Here is a 22,670-nt window from a genome sequence, read left to right as displayed (position 1 = left end):
AAGCACACTAAAGAGACAAAAAGGAAAAAGCATCAACTTTAGGGGACTATATTAATGCAAGTTATGAAGAATTGCAGCTGATTGAAGACACACTATAATGCAGATGCATCTTCAAAGAATTGTTTGCAAAATACAACTGGGTGAAAAGCTCTCCTCAAAGCAATTGGTCTCTAGCTATCTCTCACATAGATTAGCCTCCATACTCTTCACTCTTTAAGTCACTATTCTTGCAAAGTGCTTGATAATCTGTTGAATTGAAATTTATTTTAAGTCATATATGTAAATACATTGGAGGACTTTTTGTATGCCCAGAGTAGAAGTAGTAGGAGTGTTGATGTTTAGTTATATTCTTATGCTGTCTATGCCCCCGCATTGTTGGGAAAATAACTGCAAGTTTAATGTGCAGAGCAGTGTTAGTGTGTAAATCACCCAGTAATTTGTGGTGAGGAAGAGATACGCTGTGACTTGCAAATTGCTTGAAAATTTGCGCCACTCCATCGTTTGCCTTGCAAAAACCAGAGCTCACTATCAACTTCTCTGTGGGTTTCAAGAAATCACTGTTGAAGAAACTTAAACCAGTCTCAGAAAGATAGGGACATAAGGACACTTTTAATTGCAAGATTTATGTTCCCACAATACCATTCAATCTCTTCGTCCATAAAGGGAACAATAGAAATTGTGGAGTCCCAATCCTGCAGGTCATAAATTGTTCCTAGAGGTTTTCAAAATTTAAATTATTTAATTTTTCTGTTTGAACCTGATTTGACTCTAACTCATCCAATTTCCTTCTCTGTTGTTCCTGTTTATTTCGCAATCCTTAAATCTCATTGGTTAAGGAAATAGACTGTTGGTCCCATTGTTCACCAAGGTCCCAGATGCCCTGTTACCCTCATCACACCGTTGTCTGCTCACATTTCCAGCAAATTAAAGAGCAAAAACTTTATGAGTTGAAAGGTGGAGAACAAAATTTTAACATTATTATGAGATGCCCTGCTGCAGTAAATTCTAGGTAAATGAATATTGAAAACTATTGCCCCATTGTGAAAATGGACTGAATTTATTTTAATTTGTCTGTAGTTGTACTGTTATTATTCATTCTAGTGCTTGCAGAATTGCAGTGACAGTTAGTGGCCAGCTTGTTTAAAGAAAAAATATTTTTGTTTGTACTTAAAAGTGCACTTAATGATCTGACACTGAGCAGCGTTTCTCAAAGAGGGTATTAGATTTCAGTTGCACACAGAGATCAACTACTCATTTGAAGTTGTAATAGTGACAGTTGCAAAATAGAGTGGCATTTATTTTAATCTTAAAAGATGCAGGTCTTTTTTAATGACTCATTGCAGACTGAAAGGGTTTGGAAAAACTAGACCCTGCGGTAATTAGAAATAATCTCAATAGGAATATAAAATACAAATACAAATTTCATCAAGTTATAAAGAAAGGGAGCTTACCCTCTTGTTTTCAGAGCTTCAAAAAACTTTGTCCAATTATTGATTTCAACTTTTAAAAAAATTAATTCTTAGGATGTGGCTATTGCTGGTAAGGCCAGCATTTATTGCCCATCCCTAGTTGCCCTTGAGAAGGTGGTGGTGAACTGCCTTCTTGAACTGCTGCAGTCCATCTGGTGTAAGTACATCCACAGTTATTTTAGGGAGTGAATTCTAGGATTTTGACCCACTGACAGTAAAGGAAAGGTGATATAGTTCCAAGTCAGGATGGTATGTGATTTGGAATGGGGGTGGTGGGGGAACCTTGCAGGTGGTGGTGTTCCCATTCTTCTTCCTGTCCTTGTCCTTCTGTGTTGGAGGTCCTCGGTTTGGAAGCTACTGTTAAAGAAGAATTGGTGAGTTGCCGCAGTGCATCTTATAGCAGGTACACGCTGCTGACAATGTACACTGGTAGTGGAGGGAATTAATGCTTTAGATGCTGGATGGTGTGCCGATCAAGCAGGCTGCTTTACCATGGATGGTGTTGAACTTCCTGAGTATTGTTAGAGCTGCACTTTTCCAGACAAATGGAGTGTATTCCGTTGCACTCCTGATTTGTGCCTTGTGGTGGATAGGTTTTGGGGAGTCAGGAGGTGAGTTACTTACCGTAGTATCCCCAGCCTCTGACCTGCTCTTGTAGCCATAGTATTTATAAGGCTGGTCCACTTATGTTTCTGGTCAATGGTGACCCACAGAATGTTGATGATTAAGGACTCAGCAATGGTAGTGCTGTTGAATGTCAAGGGGAGGTGCTTAGATATTCTTTTGTTGGAGATGGTTATTGTCTGGCACTTATGTGGTATGAATGTTACTTGCTTCTTATCACCCCAAGCCTGAATGTTGTCCAGGTCTTGTTGTATGTGGGCACAGACTGCTTCAGTATCTGAGAAGCTGCGAAAGGTATTCAACACCATGTAATCATCTTTTTAAAAATTCATTTACGGGATGTGGGCTTCGCTGGCTGGGCCAGCATTTATTGCCCAATCCTAATTACCCTTGAGAAGGTGGTGGTGAGCTGCCTTCTTGAACTGCTGCAGTCCATGTGGTGTAGGTACACCCACAGTGCTGTTAGGAAGGGAGTTCCGGGATTTTGACCCAGCAACAGTGAAGGAACGGCGATATATTTCCAAGTCAGGATGGTGAGTGACTTGGAGGGGAACTTCCAGGGGGTGGTGTTCCCACCTATCTGCTACCCTTGTCCTTCTAGGTAGTAGTGGTTGTGGATTTAGAAGGTGCTGTTGAAGGACCGTTGGTGAATTCCTGCAGTGCACTTTGTAGATGATACACACTGCTGCTACTGTGCGCTGGTGGTGGAGGGAGTTTGTGGATATGGTGCCAATCAAATGGACTGCTTTGTCCTGGATGGTGTCAAGCTTCTTGAGTGTTTGGGGAAGCTGTACTCATCCAGGCAAGTGGGGAGTTTTCCATCACACTCCTGACTTGTGCCGTGTAGATGGTGGACAAGCTTTGGGGAGTCAGGAGGTGAGTTACTCATCACAGGACTCTGACCTACTCTTGTAGCCACAGTATTTATATCGCTAGTTCAGTTCAGTTTCTGGTCAGGATGTTGATAGTGGAGGATTCAGTGATGGTAAAGCCATTGAACATCAAGGGGTGAAGGTTGGATTCTCTATTGGAGGTGGTCATTGCCTGACACTTGTGTGGCGTGAATGTTACTTGCCACTTGCCAGCCCAAACCTGAATGTTGTCCAGGTCTTGCTGTATTTGGACATGGACTGCTTCGGTATCTGAGGAGTCGCGAATGGTGCTGAACATTGTACAGTCATCAGCGAACATCACCATTTTTGACCTTATGATGGAAGGAAGGTCATTGATGAAGCAGCTGAAAATGGTTGGGCCTAGAGCACTACCCTGAGGAACTCCTGCAGTGCTGTTCTGGAGCTGAGATGACTGACCTCCAACAACCACAACTATCTTCCTTTGTGCTAGGTATGACTCCAACCAGTGGAGAGTTTTCCCCCGATTCCCGTTGACTCCAGTTTTACTAGGGCTCCTTGATGCCACACTCGGTCAAATGTGGCCTCGGTGTCAAGGGTAGTCATTCTCACCTCACCTCAGGAGTTCAGCTGTTTTGTCCTTGTTTGAACCAAGGCTGTAGTGAAGTCAGGAGCTGAGTGACATTGCAGAACCCAAACTGGGCAGCAGTGGGCAGGTTACTGCTAAGCAAGTGCTGCTTGATAGTGGTGTCGATGACCCCTTCCATCAATTTATTGATGATTGAGAGTAGACTGATGGGGCAGTAAATGGCCGTGTTGGATTTGTCCCGCTTTTGGGTACAGTACATACCTGGGCAATTTTCCACATAGCTGAGTAGATGACAGTGTTTTAGCTGTACTGGAACAGCTTGGCTAGGGGTACGGCAAGTTCTGGAGCACAAGTCTTCAGAACTATTGCCAGAGTATTGTCAGGGCCCAGAGCCTTTGAACTATCCAGTGCCTTCAACCGTTTCTTTATATCACGTGGAGTGAATCGAATTAGCTGAAGACTGGCTTCTGTGATGCTGGGGACCTTTGGAGGAGGCCAAGATAGATCATCCACTTGGCACTTCTGGCTGTGTAGCGAAGGCTTCAGCCTTATCTTTTCCACTGATGTGCTGGGCTCCCCCATCATTGAGGATTGGGATATTTGTGGAGCCTCCTCCTCCAGTGAGTTGTTTAATTGTCCACCACCATTCATGACTGGATGAGGCACGACTGCAGAGCTTAGATCTGATCTGTTGGTTCTGGGTTAACTTAGCTCTGTCTATCACTTGCTGTTTATGCTGTTTGACATGCATGTAGTTCTGTGTTATAGCTTCAGCAAGTTGACACCTCACTTTTAGGTATGCCTGGTGCTGCTCTTGGTATGCCCTCCTGATTGAACCAGGGTTGATCCCCTGGCTTGATAATAATGACCAAGGCTGTAATGAGGTCTGAAGCTGAGTGGCCCTGACAATGGTGTAACTGGCTATTGCACTATTCCCCATTGGGATTCTTACAAAGAACGGGGAGAGTCTAAGAAAGGATAATTTTGTAAATTTATAAACCATTTGATACAACATTTAATAAATGTTTTAAATAGCAATTCAATCTATACTTCAATTTGCATATTTGTTTCCTAATATACTATAATACTTTCTATGCTAAACTTCCGTGGGAAAATATAATTTGCTGTCCTGAATCCAAATAGCCTGCTTAACTTGAAGTGGCCACAGTCAGTTGAGTAAAGAAGGATTAAACATTTACATGAAAACTGTAATTTTGTAATCGTTCAAACATATTAATTAGAACATTTATACTTGCAATTCTATCACCGAATTTTATTTTCCTGAAGTGATGACTGTTCTCCACTGTTCATTGCATCATGTCCCTTCCCCACCCTCTGAGCCAGTTAAGACATAACACCCATATGTGTGTGTTGCCTAGGTTACTTTAATTCTAGCAATAAGTCAGTTTTACTGGTATTAACATAATGTTGGTTGGCAAATCTAAACCTGCATTAGAGCTGCAGGTAAGATGGGTTCTGTAGGTTGGTATTAATAATTGAAGTATACAGCCAAACAGAACTGCACCAGTCTCAGAGATGGATCAGCACAAAATTAAACTATTATCCGCAGGTAAATATTAGCATTTCTTTTATTGAACTCAAGCAAACAGCATAATCAGAAGCTGTATTTCCACAGGCGACATAAAACACAGATGTTGTTTTGTTTCTCTTTGGATAATGGCTGGCTCTTTGAGCTCACTGGTTTTTGAATTATTTAATGCTAGAGGCAGAGAAGCTGAAAAGATAAGAAAATTGACTGTTTTCTTTCTTTATTTAAAATTTTTAACCAAATATTTTTGACATACACAACTGACCAGTTTATGGGATATTCTCATGATGATATTTGAGACTGAATGAAAGATTTTGGGGAATTGTCCCATGATTCCCTCACACATAGGCACAGCCCAAGTTTGAATCATAAATTTCCAAAATTTACACGGTGATTTTATGAATCTCAATAAATAAAGGCTGTTGTTTAAGTGATTTACCTTTACTTTTTATCACTGAAATAACCCGGTTATAGGGAAATCAGCCTGGCATTTGTGAACTGAGGGATTCTGATGTCCTTGCATCATTACATTAGTCTACCCCCAATCAGCCACCTCCAGTACTCCTCAATCTCCTTTACCAGGCACCATGAATCATGCTTAACTCTTATTTACCAAGTACCTTCAGTACTAATTATTCCTCATTCTCATTTATCAGACCCCTCCAGTATTATTCATTCTGCAATAGCAAAATACAATGGGTGCAGGAAATCTGAAGTTAAAAGCAGAAAATGTTGGAAAAACTCAGCAGATCTGGCAGCATCTGTGGAGAGAGAAACAGAGTTAACATTTCAATTCGATTGAAGTTCTCGTACATTTATTGATCCCCGGGCTTAATCGATCAGTTGCAGTCAGGAAATAAATTACAAATATTAATGGACAGAAGATTCACATAGAATACAGTACTCTCATGAGAATGAATAAGGGAGGGCTGATGACTTTTCTCCTTCCTGTTGCTAATTGGTTTTCAGTTGTATTGCTTCCTAACACTAAGGGGCTTCTGAAGACATTCATCAATAAATGCATTTTACATCTCATTTTCCGGTCTCAATGTCTGGTGGTATTGAACAAAATGGCTGATCACTGGTTAGAAAACTCAGCAATGCCCTTAAATTCTCAAAATGAAATCTTTCTTAAGAACTGAGAGAGTGACAAGGTATCTTATTGCAAACTACAGTCATGTGAGCTGACGAGTCAAGTTAAAATTAATAATGTTTTGAAAGCATCCCAAGGACATATTTCTTGAAGTGTAGAGAAGTATGAGCATGTCACAAAGATAAACAGATTGCTTTGTCCTGGATTCTGGCTAGTTTCTTATGTAGTATTGGAATTACACTCAACCAGCCAAATGGAAAACATTCCATTGCACTCCTAACTTGTGCCTTGTAGGTGGTGTAAAGGCTTTGGGAATCAAGAGGTTAGCCACTCATCACAGAATATCCAACCTCTCACCTGCTCTCGTAGTCACAGCATTTATATGGCTGGTCCAGTGACATTTCTGGTGAATGGTAACCCTAAGATGTTGTTGGTGTGAATTTTGTTGATGGTAATGCAATTGAATGTTAAGAGGAGCTAATTAGACTCTTGTTGGCAATGGTCAATCCCTGGCACTTGGGTGGTGTGATTGTTACTTGCCACTTAATGGCCCAACACTGAATTTTGTCTAGGCCTTGCTGCATTTAGACATAGGGTGGAATCATCACAAATTTGCATAAAGTGCGGTAGCGAGTGGGAAAAAGGATGTTTTACCCACCAGCCGCAATGGTGGGTTTTTCAGCCGTATTGTCCTGGCGCATTCTGCCTCAATAATAATACGTTCCTGAGAAACACACCAGATTGCTGTTGGGGCTGCCTCTGATTCGCCCGCCCCGCCATCAGCTCAGGCCTTCAGTAATCTGGGCGCCATATTTAAAGGGGGCCCCAGCACAGAGTTAGCACTCTCTAAGGCATCGGAAGCTGCCTCAAAGTCATGGCTGCCAAAGGGAGGAAACATGCTGCCCCCAGATTTAGCAATGCCTCCATTGTGCACCTACTGGATGCAATGGAGGCTCGCCGTGAAGCCCTCTACCCCCACCCTGGGTGAAGACCAGCAAGCAAGGTCACCAATCCAGCATGAGACACGGTGGTCAGCGACAATGCCCTCAAAAAATGAACAGCCACCCAGTGCTGAAAGAGGATGAATGATCTCCTCCATTCCACCAGGGTAAGTCACTCTTCTCATTACTCTCAACTCACACGCACAAACCCAGCGCACATCCACAGGGATCTCACTCACTGCCAGTTCGAAGGACATCACCATTCACTCTCTCACACACACCTTCATCTGGCCGGCGGATTGTGTCCTCATCCCGTCCATGGCACCGCTCACCATCCACACATGCCAGGCATCCTTCTCATCTGGCCTGGCACAAGACCCGCTTACATTCTCTCCATCTGTATTCATGCAGGACAAGCTGGCGCACAACAAAAGGGAGAGGTCACAGACTGGTGAGGAATGCCTGACATCAAGGTCCTCAGACTTTGAAAAGAGAGTCATCCAGGTGGCTGGCGATGATCTGGACCATTCCTGTGCTGACGATGAGGTCATCGGTGCTCTACCAAGTGAGGATCTACCAGTGCAACATCCATCAGACAACCATGCTGTGAGTAAGTTCTCCTGTTCCGCAGTCCCCTGCCATGCACTAATTATCTCTCCTTGCTTTCGTAGGCACATCTGGGAAGCAGCTGAGGGAGTCACGAGCCAGGTCCTGCACTGCTGCATAAGCAGAACTCCATCGCTGACGCCATAGTTGTCCTCTAACAGTGTCAATGTAAGAGGGATGCAGGCCATCTCAATCTCACTCCAGCTTCCTTTTCTCCTCAAGGAATCAGCCAGGGGCCCTCAGGCACCCATAAGGAGGAGGATAAGCAGGTGTACACCCGGGGGCCATCCACCCAGGTGACTCCGGGAGTGTTCGGCCCGTCCGAATCCTTTCTCCCTGTGACCTCAGCAGCTCCAGCTCCACAGGTCAAGGAGAGTGCCACTGTCACACAGCAGGACCCTAAAAGCAGGCTAAGGCCCTCCAGGTCTCGGCCCTCCAGAGGACACCCTTCAAGGTCATCACAGACAGCAGGCTGTCTCCATCTCCTTTGTGGATGTCAGGAGAGCACCAGGATGTAGTGGCAGGGTTAGGAAGGTTAAGAAGATGCCTGTGCACAGGTATTAATCACTGGTACTTAATGTTCACAATTGTAAATAAGCTGCCTAGAGTGTCTCCTTGTCTATGGCTCCTAGTTGTGATGAACAGTGTTTGTGTCACTCAGATGTGAAACCTTGGTTCCTGCACAAGATAAAGGCAAGTGTCTCAGTCCTGGGCCTCCTCCCTGTGCAGTGTGTAACCTTCAGAGCAAAGTGATGGTTCAGCTTCACACTCACTGGACACATTATTGATGCCTGCACCTCAATGATGCTCATCATTGCTGCCAGAATTTTATCGGCAGGTGTCACAGAGTTCCATCATTCTCTCTGTGTGCTCTCAGCACCTTTAAGGTGGGGCTGGCCCCCATCTGTTCAGCAGCTGTGACCAGTGATGCTGTGCTCCTGAAGGGGTCAGGTTCTGAAGGCTAACAAAGGATCAGGTGCATTTAAAGTTTCATGGCTGCATCTCTATGAAATGACCCTGATCACAGAGCACATGTGAGCTGCCCTCAACCAGATAGGAATCAGACATTCACAGAGGCTCTATGAAGACCTATGGAGAGTCCTCATTGCATGTCGTCACCATCCTCTTGGAATCTAATGACTAGTTGAGCCTCTGCTGCATCTCCACGACATGAACCTGAGCACTGAGGGTATGTGTGCTGCCATCAGCCACACAGGAGTCAAACATTCACAGATGCAAGGTGAGGATGTCAGGACAGTCCTCACTGCATCTCGTCATCATCTTCCACGAATCTTGCGGCTATGAAGCTATTATAGTTCAGGCTAACAGTGCAGCCTTGCAGTGTGGGTTAGGAGAATGCCTGCGTCTGAGCTGAGAGCACAGACTGCATGTCCAGTAGGCAAAGCTGCCTCCAGTCGGTCAAATGGAGTGGGGCGGAGATGGTTGAGGTTTCGGACAGCCATTGAGGGTATGTGTGCTGCCATCAGCCACACAGGAGTCAAACATTCACAGGTGCAAGGTGAGGATGTCAGGACTGTCCTCGCTGCATCTCGTCATCATCCTCCACGAATCTTGTGGCTACGAGGGCCTCCTGAATGCGCCTGCCTCTTCTGGTCAGTACAATGGCCTCATCGCCGGCATCTTCGCCTTCAAGGACCTCATCACCATCATCCCCTTCGATGTCCTCCTCATCGGAGGATACGTGCAGCTCTTCTATCTCCTCCTCAGCCAAGTCCTGCCCCCTGTGCAGTGCCAGGTTGTGGAGCGTGCAGCAAGCGACAGTGCTACGTGTCACCCTCTGGGGGCTGTATTTCAGTGCTCCACTGGACCTGTCGAGGCACTGGAACCTCATTTTCAAGATGCCTATCATTTGCACCACCAAAGTCCGGGTCGCAGCCTGAGCATCTTTTTACCATCGCTCTGCCGTAGTCTGAGGCTGCTATATGGGAGTCATCAACCATCCTCTGTGTGTAGCCCTTATCCCCAAAGAGCCAACCCTGCAGCCTCTCTGGATCCTGGAAGTTGTGGTTGATGTAGTTGACTGCTTGTTGCCATGGAGATCTAAGCGCCACGTGAGTGCAGTCAATGGCACCCTGCACCTGTGGGAAACCAGAGATCTGGGCAAATCCAATTGCTCTTGCACCCTGGCTCTCCTGGTCCTGGGTGAAATACACAAAGTTGTGTGCCCTCACTAACGTGGCATCTGTGACCTCCTGGATACATTTGTGTGTGGAGGCTTGCGAGATCCCACACAGGTCACCTGTGGAGCCCTGGATGAAGCCACTGCTGTAAAAATTGAGTGCCGCGGTCACTTTCACTGCCACTGACAGTGGATGCCCTCCATATCCCCATGGCAGCAAATCCTGCAGCAGGTGGCATATGTGACTGACCAGTTCCCTAGACATGTGCAGTCTTCAGCAACACTGGTTCTCAGTCATCTGCAGGAATGACAGGCGCGGTCTATAGACCCTGGGTCTAGCAAGGAGCCTATGAGCGACGGCTCGCTGTGGATCTTCAGCTGTGTGCACAGCAGGCCCTGCCGCCCCTTCATCTTGAGGGAGGTGCTCCTCCTCCCTTTGCTGAGCCAGGCACCTCTGCTGCTCTCTTCTTCTTCTTCTCTGCTCTCTGTAAGCTTTAAGGCATTCTGCTAAATCAGCAGGCTCCAGGATGCTGATGTTCTCCTCCTGCAGGATCAAAGAGAGAGATGCATGGGTTAACATAGGTGTACCAAGAACCTCTCTTGGTTAACTCTGAATGCCTTTCACACATGTAGGAGAGTGCTGGCCACCACTTGGATGGCCAGTGTGTAGCGCACTCACTGGCTGTCCGAGCCTCAGCCACCTCCACCCCACCTGACTGATTGGCGGAAGCTTTGCCCACTGGACTGCATGCTGTGCTCTCAGCTCAGGCGCAGGCATTCTCCTAACCCACACTGCAAGGCTGCACTGTTAGCTTGAACAATAATGGATACTGGTCCAAACCTTAATAAAGACATTGCAAGGGGCTGTGAGCGCCTCCACCAGTGACTGCTTTCGCAAGGGGATTGTACAACTTGCCCAGTTGGCCAATTGCTCTGCTGCCCCCTGAAACGCTCATTAATTTGCAGTCTGCACCTGAGGGGTGAAAAGTTCTGGAGCATTGGTGGAACTTTCATGCTTTTGCATTGCTTGAGTGGGCAGAAAGGTTTCAGAGACCTGATTCCAAGCACGTCAGTGGAGCTGCTGCTGAACGGTCTCAGCTGCAGAAGAATGCTCACTTTTGACAAGCTTTTCCAAGTGCGTGGCCATTTCCCTTGTCCCCCTCCCCCCACCGGCAGCATGTGCTTGAGTCTGTCTGTGCTGCCTCGCACCACCCCACCTCCACCAGTCTGACCCGCACTGGAGCCCTTGCCCCAGTACCTCACTGAAAGCCAGGCGGGAAAAAGTGATCAGGCCCCAACTGTGATTTCATGCTGGCTGGCCAATTAACGGCCAGCCAGTGTGAAACGCACACTGATAACCTTAGCGCTGCCTGGGTAGGGAGTGGGAGGAGTGCGAGCGCTGAAGTGTGCGCATGCGTGCGGGTGCGCTCAGTGAAAGCTCCCTGAAGGCACAGAGCTAAGGGAGCTGAAGATTTTTAACATTAAAAATAAAGATTTCAAAAATCAGGAAAACACGTTCCCTTGTATGACTCTGTCACATGAGCAGGGACATGTTGAACATTTTTATTTTTTTAAATCACTGTTCGAAACCTCATCCCGCCCATGGATGAGGCTTCACAAAAAATGCAAAGGCCGTCTGGCCTATTCGCCCACCAGTCAACAGTAAGGTTGGACGGGCAGGGAAAATTTCATTTTAATTAATTGATTAATGGGTTTAACAGCCCTCTTAATTGTCAGCGGGCGTGCTGCCGACTCCCATGCACGCCCCTGGACCAAAATATCGTGATGCTTGCCCAACGTCCCCGCGAGCTATTTCACGCTCATGCGTGTTGGGTGTGCGCCTGCATGCCGAGCTGAAAATCCTGCCCTCAGTTAGCCAACTAATCTTGAGTAAATATGTGAAAATATTGTATCTTGTCTATGTACCTGGAGTAAACTGTCCACACCTCACAAGCATACAAGAGAATGAGAAGGGCAACCGCTCTGTAAGCCTTCACTTTTGTTGAGTGATGAAGTCCTCTTCGCTCCCAGGGAGTTTTTCATAACTTGTCAAAGGCAATGCTAGCATTAGCTAAAAGCTAAAAGCAACATACTGCAGATGCTGGAAATCTGAAATAAAAACAAAAAATGCTAGAAAAACTCAGCAGGTCTGGCAGCATCTGTGGTGAGAGAAACAGAGTTAATGTTTCGAATCCGTATGACTCGAGAGCAGCCTTTGCTATTCTGGCGTTGACTTCATTGTCAATGTGAGCTACTCTGGAGAGGGTGCTGCTGAGGTAGATAAACTTGTTGACTATTTCAAGCCTTTGACCACTGATTGTAATATTTGGTAAACTGCTTTTCTGGGGCAGATTGATACATGACTTCAGTCTTTTTGGTGCTGATCGTGAAACCAAAGATATCAAATACAGATGAGAAGCAGCCCATTTCTTGTTCTGAGCAGGCGTTTAGGGCACAGTCATCAGTGAAACTAAAGTCACAAACCACTGCTTCATGCATTTGCAGTCTTCTCAAATTGATGACTTTGCCTTCTGTTCAATATCTGATGTAGATGCCACTTTTGCTAACACAGAATGCTTCAGAAAGCATGGCTGAGAACATCATGCTGATAAGGGTAGGAGCCAACATAGTTCAGTCTGTTTGTAACAGGGAAGATTTCAGAAGACTCTCTACCATCCAGAACTCGAACCAGTATGCAGTCATAGAGTTGCCATACAGTGAGGATGAATTTTTCTGGACAGCCAAATTTTTCCATAATCTTCCATAGGCCCTCACAACTAACTGTGTCAAAGGCTTCAGTCAAATCAACAGTGGCCCCCATACTTACCTGAATGTGGAGCCAAGTGGAGGACTCCACCTCTACTGCTCTCTGTCCCTCTCCCCAGCCAGTGCTACCTCTAGCCTCCATGCACCACAACCCAGCCATGTTGCCCATTGTTACCTTTCATTCCCCCTGCCCATCACTACCTACCCCTGAATGCCCAATGCTATCTCCCCCATTCGCAGTTTCATTCTTTCCACCAGTATATTGCTCCCCATCCTCGGCTACCTCCCACCCCAGCCACTGCTACCTCTCCCTGCTATTTTATTTCGCCCACCACTACCTTCCCTATCCACATCAACCTCGTCCCTGTCAATGATTAATCCTTCCCGCGGGCCAATGATCACTCAGTCTCCACCACTAATTCTACCTCCTTCCAGATGCCCTCCACCTCCACTGGAAACAATTACTCCCTTCTGGCCTGAGGTCCAGTGTCAGATCACCACCCTCATTCACCCCTTTCACCATGGTATTATCAGCAGTGGCAAATCTTGATGATTCGTATCTAGCTATGTGCAGCTCACTGGTTCCATTGAAATGGGGTCAGAGGCCCAATATCAGAAGCTTCTCAGGTCTCACACTGCAATGGGTGAATTTCTACACAACCGCTTGGATGCAAGTTGTTGTTGAATTCTGCTGTTGATTCATAGATAGTCTAGGAGAATTTATTTTGTTGCTTTCTTCTTTCTCCTAAGGCATCATTAAATATAAATTGAGGGATAAAAATAATAATTAAGTTCAAAAGACAAAATACAGTAAGTCAGAAAACTTATATTTTGGAAGCTGTGTTTAAAGCCAATCTTTGAGATATCAGTAGCAAGGTGAGAATGGAAAAAGGAAAATTGAGGTTAATAACCGGTACATAAACAGAGACTTTTGTAATCTGGACACTGTCCTAAAAATGAAAGAACTGGTTTTAAGATTTCAGTCTAAATTGTGTGCTCTAAGATATTTGGATTGAATCCTAGTTGAAAATATCTGCTTCATGTTGATTGAAGAGTAGATTCCGGACTTGTCCTTTCATTTGATATGATCAATATTTGTTTTGTTAGAGCATAACATAGCCAAGACACAGAGGTACTTTCCCTGTAGATATTCTCCAATTTAATGAAGTTGATGGATGAAAACAGGTACTAACAGGTGAAAACAGATTCTGTGCTAATAAGACACGTCTGTTTGAAAGTTAGGCTCCACCAACACCGAACAGAAACCCAACATTATATATTTAAAATCTTTATCCTTATTGCTATTTCTTATTTTTAAACCCGATTTCTCTGCTGAACAAAGACAATTAAGATGGTTGACTCTCTGTCGGGGAGTTATCCCCAGAAGTCTCCAGAACAACAGAATTCTCCTCTCAGTTTTGGAAATGTCACACCTCATTATGCCTAAGGAGATACTAACAGACAATCTGGGATTGGTCAGACAAATTTCAAAGGGAGTTTCAGGAAGGCCATTTGCATTTGATAAACCAATCTTGCCAGCAGAGTCAGTGGGTCTACAGAGACAATGGCTTCCCAAATGCCAGACCCTCAACATAAATGGCACTCCTTTCTACCTATAATGGCTGAGACATTATCAGCCCTAAAAACAAAGCCAATTCCAGATGTTGGAAAAACACCCATTTTTTTAAGCCATTGTGGAAAAGGAAGGTCATATGACCCAAGACTCTGGCCTTTTAAACAATTTGATATTACATTTCTGAGCTACACACCCGGTTTTTTGTTTTACCATCCAACTGGCAAGCCACGAAAAAGCCAGCCCTGTCTAGACAGGACAACCAGCCTATCTAACCTGACTCTGTTGGAAGATCTCATACCATCGCCTACAGAACTGACAATCTCTGCATGCCTACTTCATCTTGTGACACCTGAAAAGTGAATCTTACAACATTGGTCTCCAGCCAGCCAAACTAGAAACACTTATGTGCAGGAATTCCTCATTGGACTCTGAATTTGGGACTCTGGAACTCATGTAAACCAATATTCAGTTTTTTCTGGTCCATTTACTGGTAAAGCTCCTTTTCCCTATCCCCCTTTACTGTGTGAATGCGAAGTGGGACATTGCGGACACTGCTTTCGCGGATTTTGAATGTGTGAAATAAACTAAACTTCTGAGGTAATCCTAATTTGAGGTTGCATTTTACATTAGTAAAATTGGCTCACACAAAAATTGAGGGTTGGGAAAAATACGCCACCACATATTTTTTAAAACAAACTAATTCAAAATACTTTCTGTTTACCAACAGGTGGTAAGAGGAAAACAGTGCTGTTTGAACTGTTCCCATCCTGTCCGTAACAAAAGCCTAGCTTCAGCCTGCATTTTTGAACCATAATTTAAACATGCTCTGAGGTGCTATGACACTTGCAGATTTAGCAATTTTCATGGAACAATAGCTCCATACACCCACTTCCATTGAAGGTGTGGAGTACCCTGGCTGACACACAATGAAACATGTTAGGATGGCTCAGGCACCAAGTGTGAGGTTGCACAGGTTCTCTGATGTTCTAGAGGAAGAGAAGATGTTCTGTACCCTCAGGGATAGGAAGGGGCCCACCTGGCTGATCTGCAACGTAACTTTTGCTCCATATTCCTTGGCAATCGATCAATTGTTGCTTTAAAGATTGCAGACCAGCATGATCTTATTGAATGGTTGAACAGGCTTGGGGAGCTAAATGCCCTATTCCCACTCCTTTGTTCCTGTGGTCCTTTTAGCTACCTCTCATTTCTGTAAATGATACAATTTATACAGATGCCATTTCACTATCCTTGAAAATCTCTGTTATTGCCCACTTCTCAAAAAACCTACTTTAGGTGTTCCAGTGTTTTCTTCCAAACCAATATCTAACCCCCTGCTCCAAAATACTTCAATGCCTCAACACCAGTCATGCTCACTTCCCTGTTTTCTGAATCCCTTCAACCTGATTTGTGATGTGTTCATGAATTGTAAGATGCCATTTCAAGACCTTAAGCTAAATATCGAGATGAATGGATGGCTGGCTGTGAAAATCAGAGATAATATTGGCAGCAATGTGAAGCTTTAAAGCTGGGAACAATGAACCCAAGTTTTGATTTGGATGCATACTAGGCAATTGGACGGTGCTGGAAGATGCTGTCAGCAGCAGGTCAGTCTCAGGTAGGATGGGAAGAGGAGAGGTGGGGGTAAATCCAATGGCTTTAAATCAGAAGCGGGATATTAATGGGAAGAGGAGATCCCAAGTGGTGGGGTGGATTGGGGCAGTGGAGGTATCAGCAGTGTGTGGAAAGACTCTTTTGGGCTGGGTGAAGCATTGGTACTCCTCTTAGCTGCACTGAAATCAATGGGAGAGCTTCTTTAACCATATTTTTGAAGCAGAGGGTGAAGGACCCTTTAAAAATCACTAGATCAGCTGGTCAATTCAAAGTTCAGCTAGATGAATGGCTCACCTTGCTCAGTGGATCACTAGAGTTGCATCTGGATCCTATGTATAGTGTAGGATCCTGAGTTCCTATCTTATGTGGGAGCACTGTTTACTTCATTCCTGAGCCCCTCCAAAACCAAAGGATTGATGTCAGCCGGAATGAAGCAGTACCTATTTTAAGTTTGTGTTTGCCCTGTCCGAAAACATTGTCGGAAATCACCCCCAGGTGATGTTAAGGTGATTTATGGGGGAACTAATGAAACATGTTAGAAGTATAATTAAATCTGGGAGGTTGCTGTTTGGTTTATCTTTTAATAAGAAGAAAGACTTACATTTGTATAGCATGTTTCAAGGCCTCAGGACATCTCAAAGTACTCTACAGCCAATGAAGTACGTCCAAAGTAGGGTCTTTCTAATGTGTGAAATGTGGATCAGACACAACAATAAATATTCATGTAACATCCAGTAAGTCAATGTGATCAAAATGCTTAAAGATATGTGTTAATCTACACATCTTCATCCATGACAGCTGTTTGTACTTGGATTTAACTTATTGGCTTGTCTTTTCTCTTGTTCTATGTGCAGTGATCCTGTCCAGTTGCAACAACTACACAACCAGGTTCTACTTGAACAGCAGCAAGAAGCGACCCTACAACAGCCACCATCGCAGTCCTCATCCTTGTCCTCCTCACTTCCAACTGCCTTTCAGTCCACCATGAATGTTGTCAATTCTGCTCCTCATCCACCTGTGCAGCCATCCCCATCTAGCAAGTCACCAACACCAAAAAACACCCTGCCCCAGGCATTTAATTATGCCCGGCCAAAGCAGTTTATTACCACCCAGAATGTTCTACGAAGTTATTCCCCCTCACTTTCTCCTGTTTCCATGCTGAGCACAGGATCTGAAAAGACAGAGAAGCAGTATGATGAAGAAAATTACTTTGGATTTCCACTCCCACCAGCATATCAGGGTCCTGTTATATATCCCAGTAAGAGTTTGCCATCCCCAGTCTCACACAGTTCCTCTGCCACAAGTGCAATCGGGCAAGCCATTTCTTCCACTATTCCTCCTCTGCCAAATTTTCAACCTCAAATTGTATCGCCAACTTCCTTTAATGCTGGTAACTCCTGCCCTAGTCCAGTTCAGAACCCAGTGGCTTTCCTCAGCTCTGTATTACCGTCATTGCCTTCTGCACCGTCGACCAATGCCATGGGTCTTCCCAAGAGTGCTCCAGCAATGTAAGTGTCAGTTACAAAAGATGTATTGCTACTGTGCTAGTAGGGGAGATTTGGACATAGGTCATTAAAGCTCGTTCCTCTAAACTACTATGTAAGGGAACTGGCCAGCACAATGAGTTACACACTAGAGGCTAGATTCTCCATCTATCACCCTGTTTTTTTTTGTGAATCTGGGCAGGCATAGGTGTGGTAATTAACTTGATTGAGGATGTGCTATGTTGTTGTCTTGCGTACCACCCTTTCTCAGCTGTTTAGTCCATAGAGTCATAGAATGGTAACAGCTAAGAAGGAAACCATTTGGTCTGTTGTGTCCATGCTAGCTCTCTGCAAGAGCTACTAACTGCCCCTCCTCCCCTGCCATTTCCCCATAGCCCTGTAAATTTATTTCTGTTCAGATAATTATCCAATTCCCTTTTGAAAGCCACATTCTCTTGAAGTACATTCCAGAACCTAACCGCTCGCTAAAAAATGTTTTTCATGATGTCGCCTCCGGTTCTTTTGTCAACCACTTTACATCTGTGTCCTATGTTTCTCAGCCCTTCTACCTATTGGAACAATTTCTCTCTATCTACTCTGTCCACACCCCTCACAATTTTGAACACCTCCACCAAGTCTCCTCTCAACCTTCTCTAAAGATAACAGCCCCAACTTTGCCAATCTGTGCATATAACTGAAGTCTCTCATCCATGGAACCATTCTCCTAAATCTTTTTTGTACCCTCTCTAAAGCCTTTACATCCTTCTTAAGTTGTGGCACCCAATGGCCTTAAAATGTCACCACCTACACCTTCCATCTGTAAGGGCCACTGTCAGTGTTCACAGATAGTGGATGTAGCCTTTGGGATGCAAATAAAGAAGATCCTATGAAAACACTCTCAGAGTGGAATTGTGCACAGGCCCCATTAACAACTAAAAATGTTTAAAAAGCAAAATCTTTCTTCAGTCAGTTTGGAGGCCCTTCCTTCTGCCCTTATGGCATGGTATAAGTCTCTGCCCTAATCTTGTGCAACTCTTTAGTGGAGTTCAGTAGTAACCTCCTGTAATTAAATTACCCCAGGGCCAAGAAATATAACCAGAGTCAAAGAAGCATTCTGTCCCACCAAAGATGAACCAATTGGAAAATCCAGGCCTAATTCTTCACTTCTGAGTCCTAAGTTCAAACCTAGCCCAGGCTGATGGGATGGGCGTGGCCTCTGCTGACTCTACAGTTTCTGTATGAAATGATTTGAAGCCTTTTCAATTGAGTCAAATTGTCACAAAACTAGCTTTAATTGGCGATTACAGTTGGAGGGGCTACAAGTGTGGAAAATTCATGCAGTAGGAGGTATTTTTTTGGATGATGCTTATAGCCAGTTTGGGAGCAGGAAGGAGCATTACTCTGCACTTGGTCAAGCTATACCTGACCCAACCTGACCATGCTTAATGGGCAGCTGAAATGAGAAGAGTTCCATTCTCCAGCACTAAGGTTCTCACAATAGTGGGGAGAGAGGCGCAGTGGTAACCTGGACCAGTAATCCAGACGCCCAAAACAAAAACAGAAATACCTGGAAAAACTCAACAGGTCTGGCAGCATCAGCGGAGAAGAGCAAAGTTGACGTTTCGAGTCCTCATGACCCTTCAACAGAACTAAGTAGAAATAGGAAAGGGGTGAAATATAAGCTGGTTTAAGGGGGGGGGGGCTTTTTTTTTGAGGGCGTAAGGATATGAAACTAAGTCCTTTGCTGAGCACTGAACGTTCAGCGTCGGAGAGGGGAAGGTCAGGGGGTATGGTGAATACACGGCCGGGGCTGGGATTGGAAGACGGGATGGGGACAGAGGGACAGGCAGGGGTGGAGGATCCTAGATGGGCCGATGAGTTGTTGGAGCTTGTGTTCCTTAGCACTTGAGAGAAAGAGAAAAAGTTTCTTGTTGAGGTGTCCGATGAGACGAAGAATAAAATGAAACTGGGGGCACGCGGAGCTTTTAAAAAGGGTGCGACGGTGCTGCTGGAGGGAGAGGTCAAGTGTGTTCATATGGCGGCGCATGGCACTGAGTGTGGATCTTAGAATGCGACGGGAACAGCAGTCCGAGAAACGTTTTATGTCCTGGAGATACCTGTAATCCTGGGTGGGTTCGAAACATGAGGGATGGAATTTCAGTTGAAATCCACGTGGGGTAAGCTGGAGACGGAGACAGTCACTGAGAAAGGAAATATGGCTGTAAAAGCGGGTTTTAGTAAACACCTTGTCAAACACCATGAGAGAAATGGAAAGCAATGAAGGTGAACAAGGGAAAAGAGAGATTCGAAAATCCTAACGGAGAGTAGGCATTTCTTGAAGAGAAGTGGCAGTCAATTAAACACAGAGATAAAAACAAAAAACTGCAGATGCTGGAAATCCAAAACAAAAACAGAAATACCTGGAAAAACTCAGCAGGTCTGGCAGCATCGGCGGAGAAGAGCAAAGTTGACGTTTCGAGTCCTCATGACCCTTCAACAGAACTAGGTTGTGTTCAGTAGAAATAGGAAAGGGGTGGAGCTCCAGAGACATGAGTTCAAATCCCACCACAACAGCTAGAGAAATTTAAGTTCAGCTAACTAATAATTCTGGAATTAAAAAGCTAATCATCAAACTATTGGATTGTTGTAAAAACCCATCTGGTTTACTAATGACAAACTCACCAGAAGTGACGGCACAATGATACACAGTTGGGAGGGTAAGGTCCTGGGAGTCCTAAACATTGACTCTGGGCCTAATGAAGTCTCATAGCATCAGGTCAAACATGGGCAAGGAAAGCTCCTGCTGATTACCATCTACTTCCCTCCCTCAGCTGATGAATCAGTACTCCTCCACGTTGAACACTATGTGGAAGCACTAAGGGTAGCAAGAGCACTAAGGGTAGCAAGGGCACAGAGTGTACTCTGAGTGGGGGATTTCAAGTGTCCATCACCAAGAGTGGCTCAGTAACACCACTACTGACCGAGCTGGCCAAGTCCTGAAGGACACTACTGCAAGACTGGGCCTGCAGGAGCTGGTGAGATAACAAACAGGAGGAAAAACATACTTGACCTCGTCCTCACTAACTTACCTGTCCCAGAAGCATCTGTCCATGACAGTATTGGTAGGAGTGACCACCCCGCAGTCCTTGTAAATACAAAGTCCACTCTTAACACTGAGGACGTACTCTATCATGTGTGGCACTACCACTGTGCTAAATGGAATAGATCGATAACAGATTGAGCAACTCAAAACTGGGCAACCATGAGGCGCTACCAGCCATCAGCAGCAGCAGAATTATATTCAGCAGCAATCTATAACCTCATGGTCTGGCATATCCCCCACTCTACTATTACCATCAAGCCAAGGGATCATAAAACATGCAGGAGGGCATGCTAGGAGCAGCACCAGCCATACCTAAAAATGAGGTGTCAACCTGGTGAAGCTACAACACAGGACTACAAACATGCCAAACAGCTAAAGCAGCATGCAATAGACAAAGCTAAGTGACTGCACAACAATGGATCAGATCAAAGTTCTGCAGTCCTCCCATATTCAGTTGTGAATGGTGGTGGACAATTAAACAACCACTAGGAGGAGAAAGCTCAACAAATATCCCCACTGGTTAGAGTCTTACCTAGCACAAAGGAAGATGGTTGTGGTTGCTGGAGGTCAATCATCTCAGTCCCAGAGCATCGCTGCAGGATTTCCTCAGGGTAGTGTCCTCGGCCCAACCATCTCCAGATGCTTCATCAATGACCTTCCTTTCATCATAAGGTCAGAAGTGGGGTTGTCACTGATGATTGCACAGTGTTCAGCACCGTTTGCAACTCCTCAGATTCTGAAGTAGTCCATGTCCACATGCAGCAAGAGATAGATGACATTCAGGCTTGGGCTGATAAGTGACAAGTGATGTTCGTACCACACAAGTGCCAGGTAATGATCTTCTCCAGCAAGAGAGAATCTAACCATCTTCACATGACACTCAATGGCATTGCCATTACTGAATCCACTGATATCAACATCCTGGGGTTACTGTTGACTGGAAACTGAACTGAACCAGCCATATAAATACAGTGGCGACAAGAACATCTCAGAGACTGGGAATTCTGTGGTGAATAACTCTCCTTCTGACTCCCCAAAGCCTGTCCACTATCTGTAAGGCACAATTCAGGAGTGTGATAATATACTCTCCACTTGCCCGGATGTCGTCATCCACGTCATAACATTCAAGGCTATGGGCCAAGTGCTGGTAAATGGGATTAGGTAGGTAGGTCAGGTGTTTCTCATGTGTCGGTGCAGACTCGATGGGCCGAAGGGCCTCTGCTGCACTGTGATTCTGTGTGCAACTCCAACAATACTCAAGAAGTTCGACATCATCCAGGACAAAGCTGTCTGCTTGATCAGTACCCCATCCACCAACTTAAACATTTATTCCCTCTACCACAGTAGCAGCAGTGTGTACTACCTACAGGATGCACTGTAGCAACTCACCAAGGCTCCTTCAGCAGCACCTTCCAAACCTGCGATCCTGACAACCCAGAATGACAAGGGCAGCAAATGCATGGGAATATCACCGCATACAAGTTCCCTTCCAAATTACATACCAGCCTGACTTGAAACTATATTGCCTTTCCTTCACTGTTGCTGTGTCAAAATCCTCAACATCCTTCCTAACGGCACCATGGGAGTAGCCACACTGGATTGACTGTAGTGGTTCAAGAAGGCAGCTCACCACCATCTTCTCAAGGGCAATTAGGGATGGGCAACAAATGCTTGACTTCTGCACCTCATGAAAGGTTTAAAATAAAAGGTGCGTCCTGTCCACAAAAAATAGGAAAAATCCCAATCAGGCCAATTACCATCAGTGAAATCTCAATTAGCAGCAAAGTGATAGAAGGTATCTTCGTCAGTGCTATTAAGCAGCATTTACACAGCGATAAACTGCCCACCGATGCTCAGTTTGGGTTCTGCCAGACCCACTCGGCTCCAGACCTCATTGTAAACTTGGCCCAAACATAGACAAAAGAGCTGAACTGAAGGGAGGGGAGAGTGACTACCTTTGACATCAAGGCAGCATTTGACTGAGTATGGCATCACGGAGCCCTAGCAAATTCAATGGGGATCAGGGGGAAATCTCTCCAGTGGCTGAAGTCATAACTAGCACCAAGTAAGGTGGTTGTGCTTGTTGGAACTTATTCAGGCTGATCACAAAGACAAATTCTGATTGGTTTGCCTCTCCCCACTTTGTCCTGACATTGTGACATTCTAACCCCTGTGCACCCCACAACTGGTGGAATGCTAGTCTTCCCCCATAAATTTCACCTATTCTGCCTCCTCCATGGCTGGCAATATTGTCTGCATGCAGCAGAC

At 45.1% G+C, this 22,670-nt stretch overlaps 1 protein-coding gene across 3 annotated transcripts in view; it reads left to right on the top strand.

The window, feature by feature from the left end:
- The window catches only part of LOC144695004 (myopalladin-like), a 383,661-nt gene that overhangs the window by 293,261 nt on the left and 67,730 nt on the right, over positions 1-22,670 (top strand). For all 3 annotated transcript variants that reach the window (XM_078565852.1, XM_078565849.1, XM_078565851.1), the window contains one exon: positions 16,670-17,323. In XM_078565852.1, coding sequence (XP_078421978.1) covers positions 16,670-17,323 — 654 coding nt within the window. The remainder of the gene's footprint in view (positions 1-16,669; positions 17,324-22,670) is intronic.

This window comes from Cetorhinus maximus, chromosome 20, assembly GCF_964194155.1.
Source record: "Cetorhinus maximus chromosome 20, sCetMax3.hap1.1, whole genome shotgun sequence".
Lineage (NCBI taxonomy): Eukaryota > Metazoa > Chordata > Chondrichthyes > Lamniformes > Cetorhinidae > Cetorhinus > Cetorhinus maximus.
This window is presented reverse-complemented; position numbering and strand designations above follow the sequence as displayed.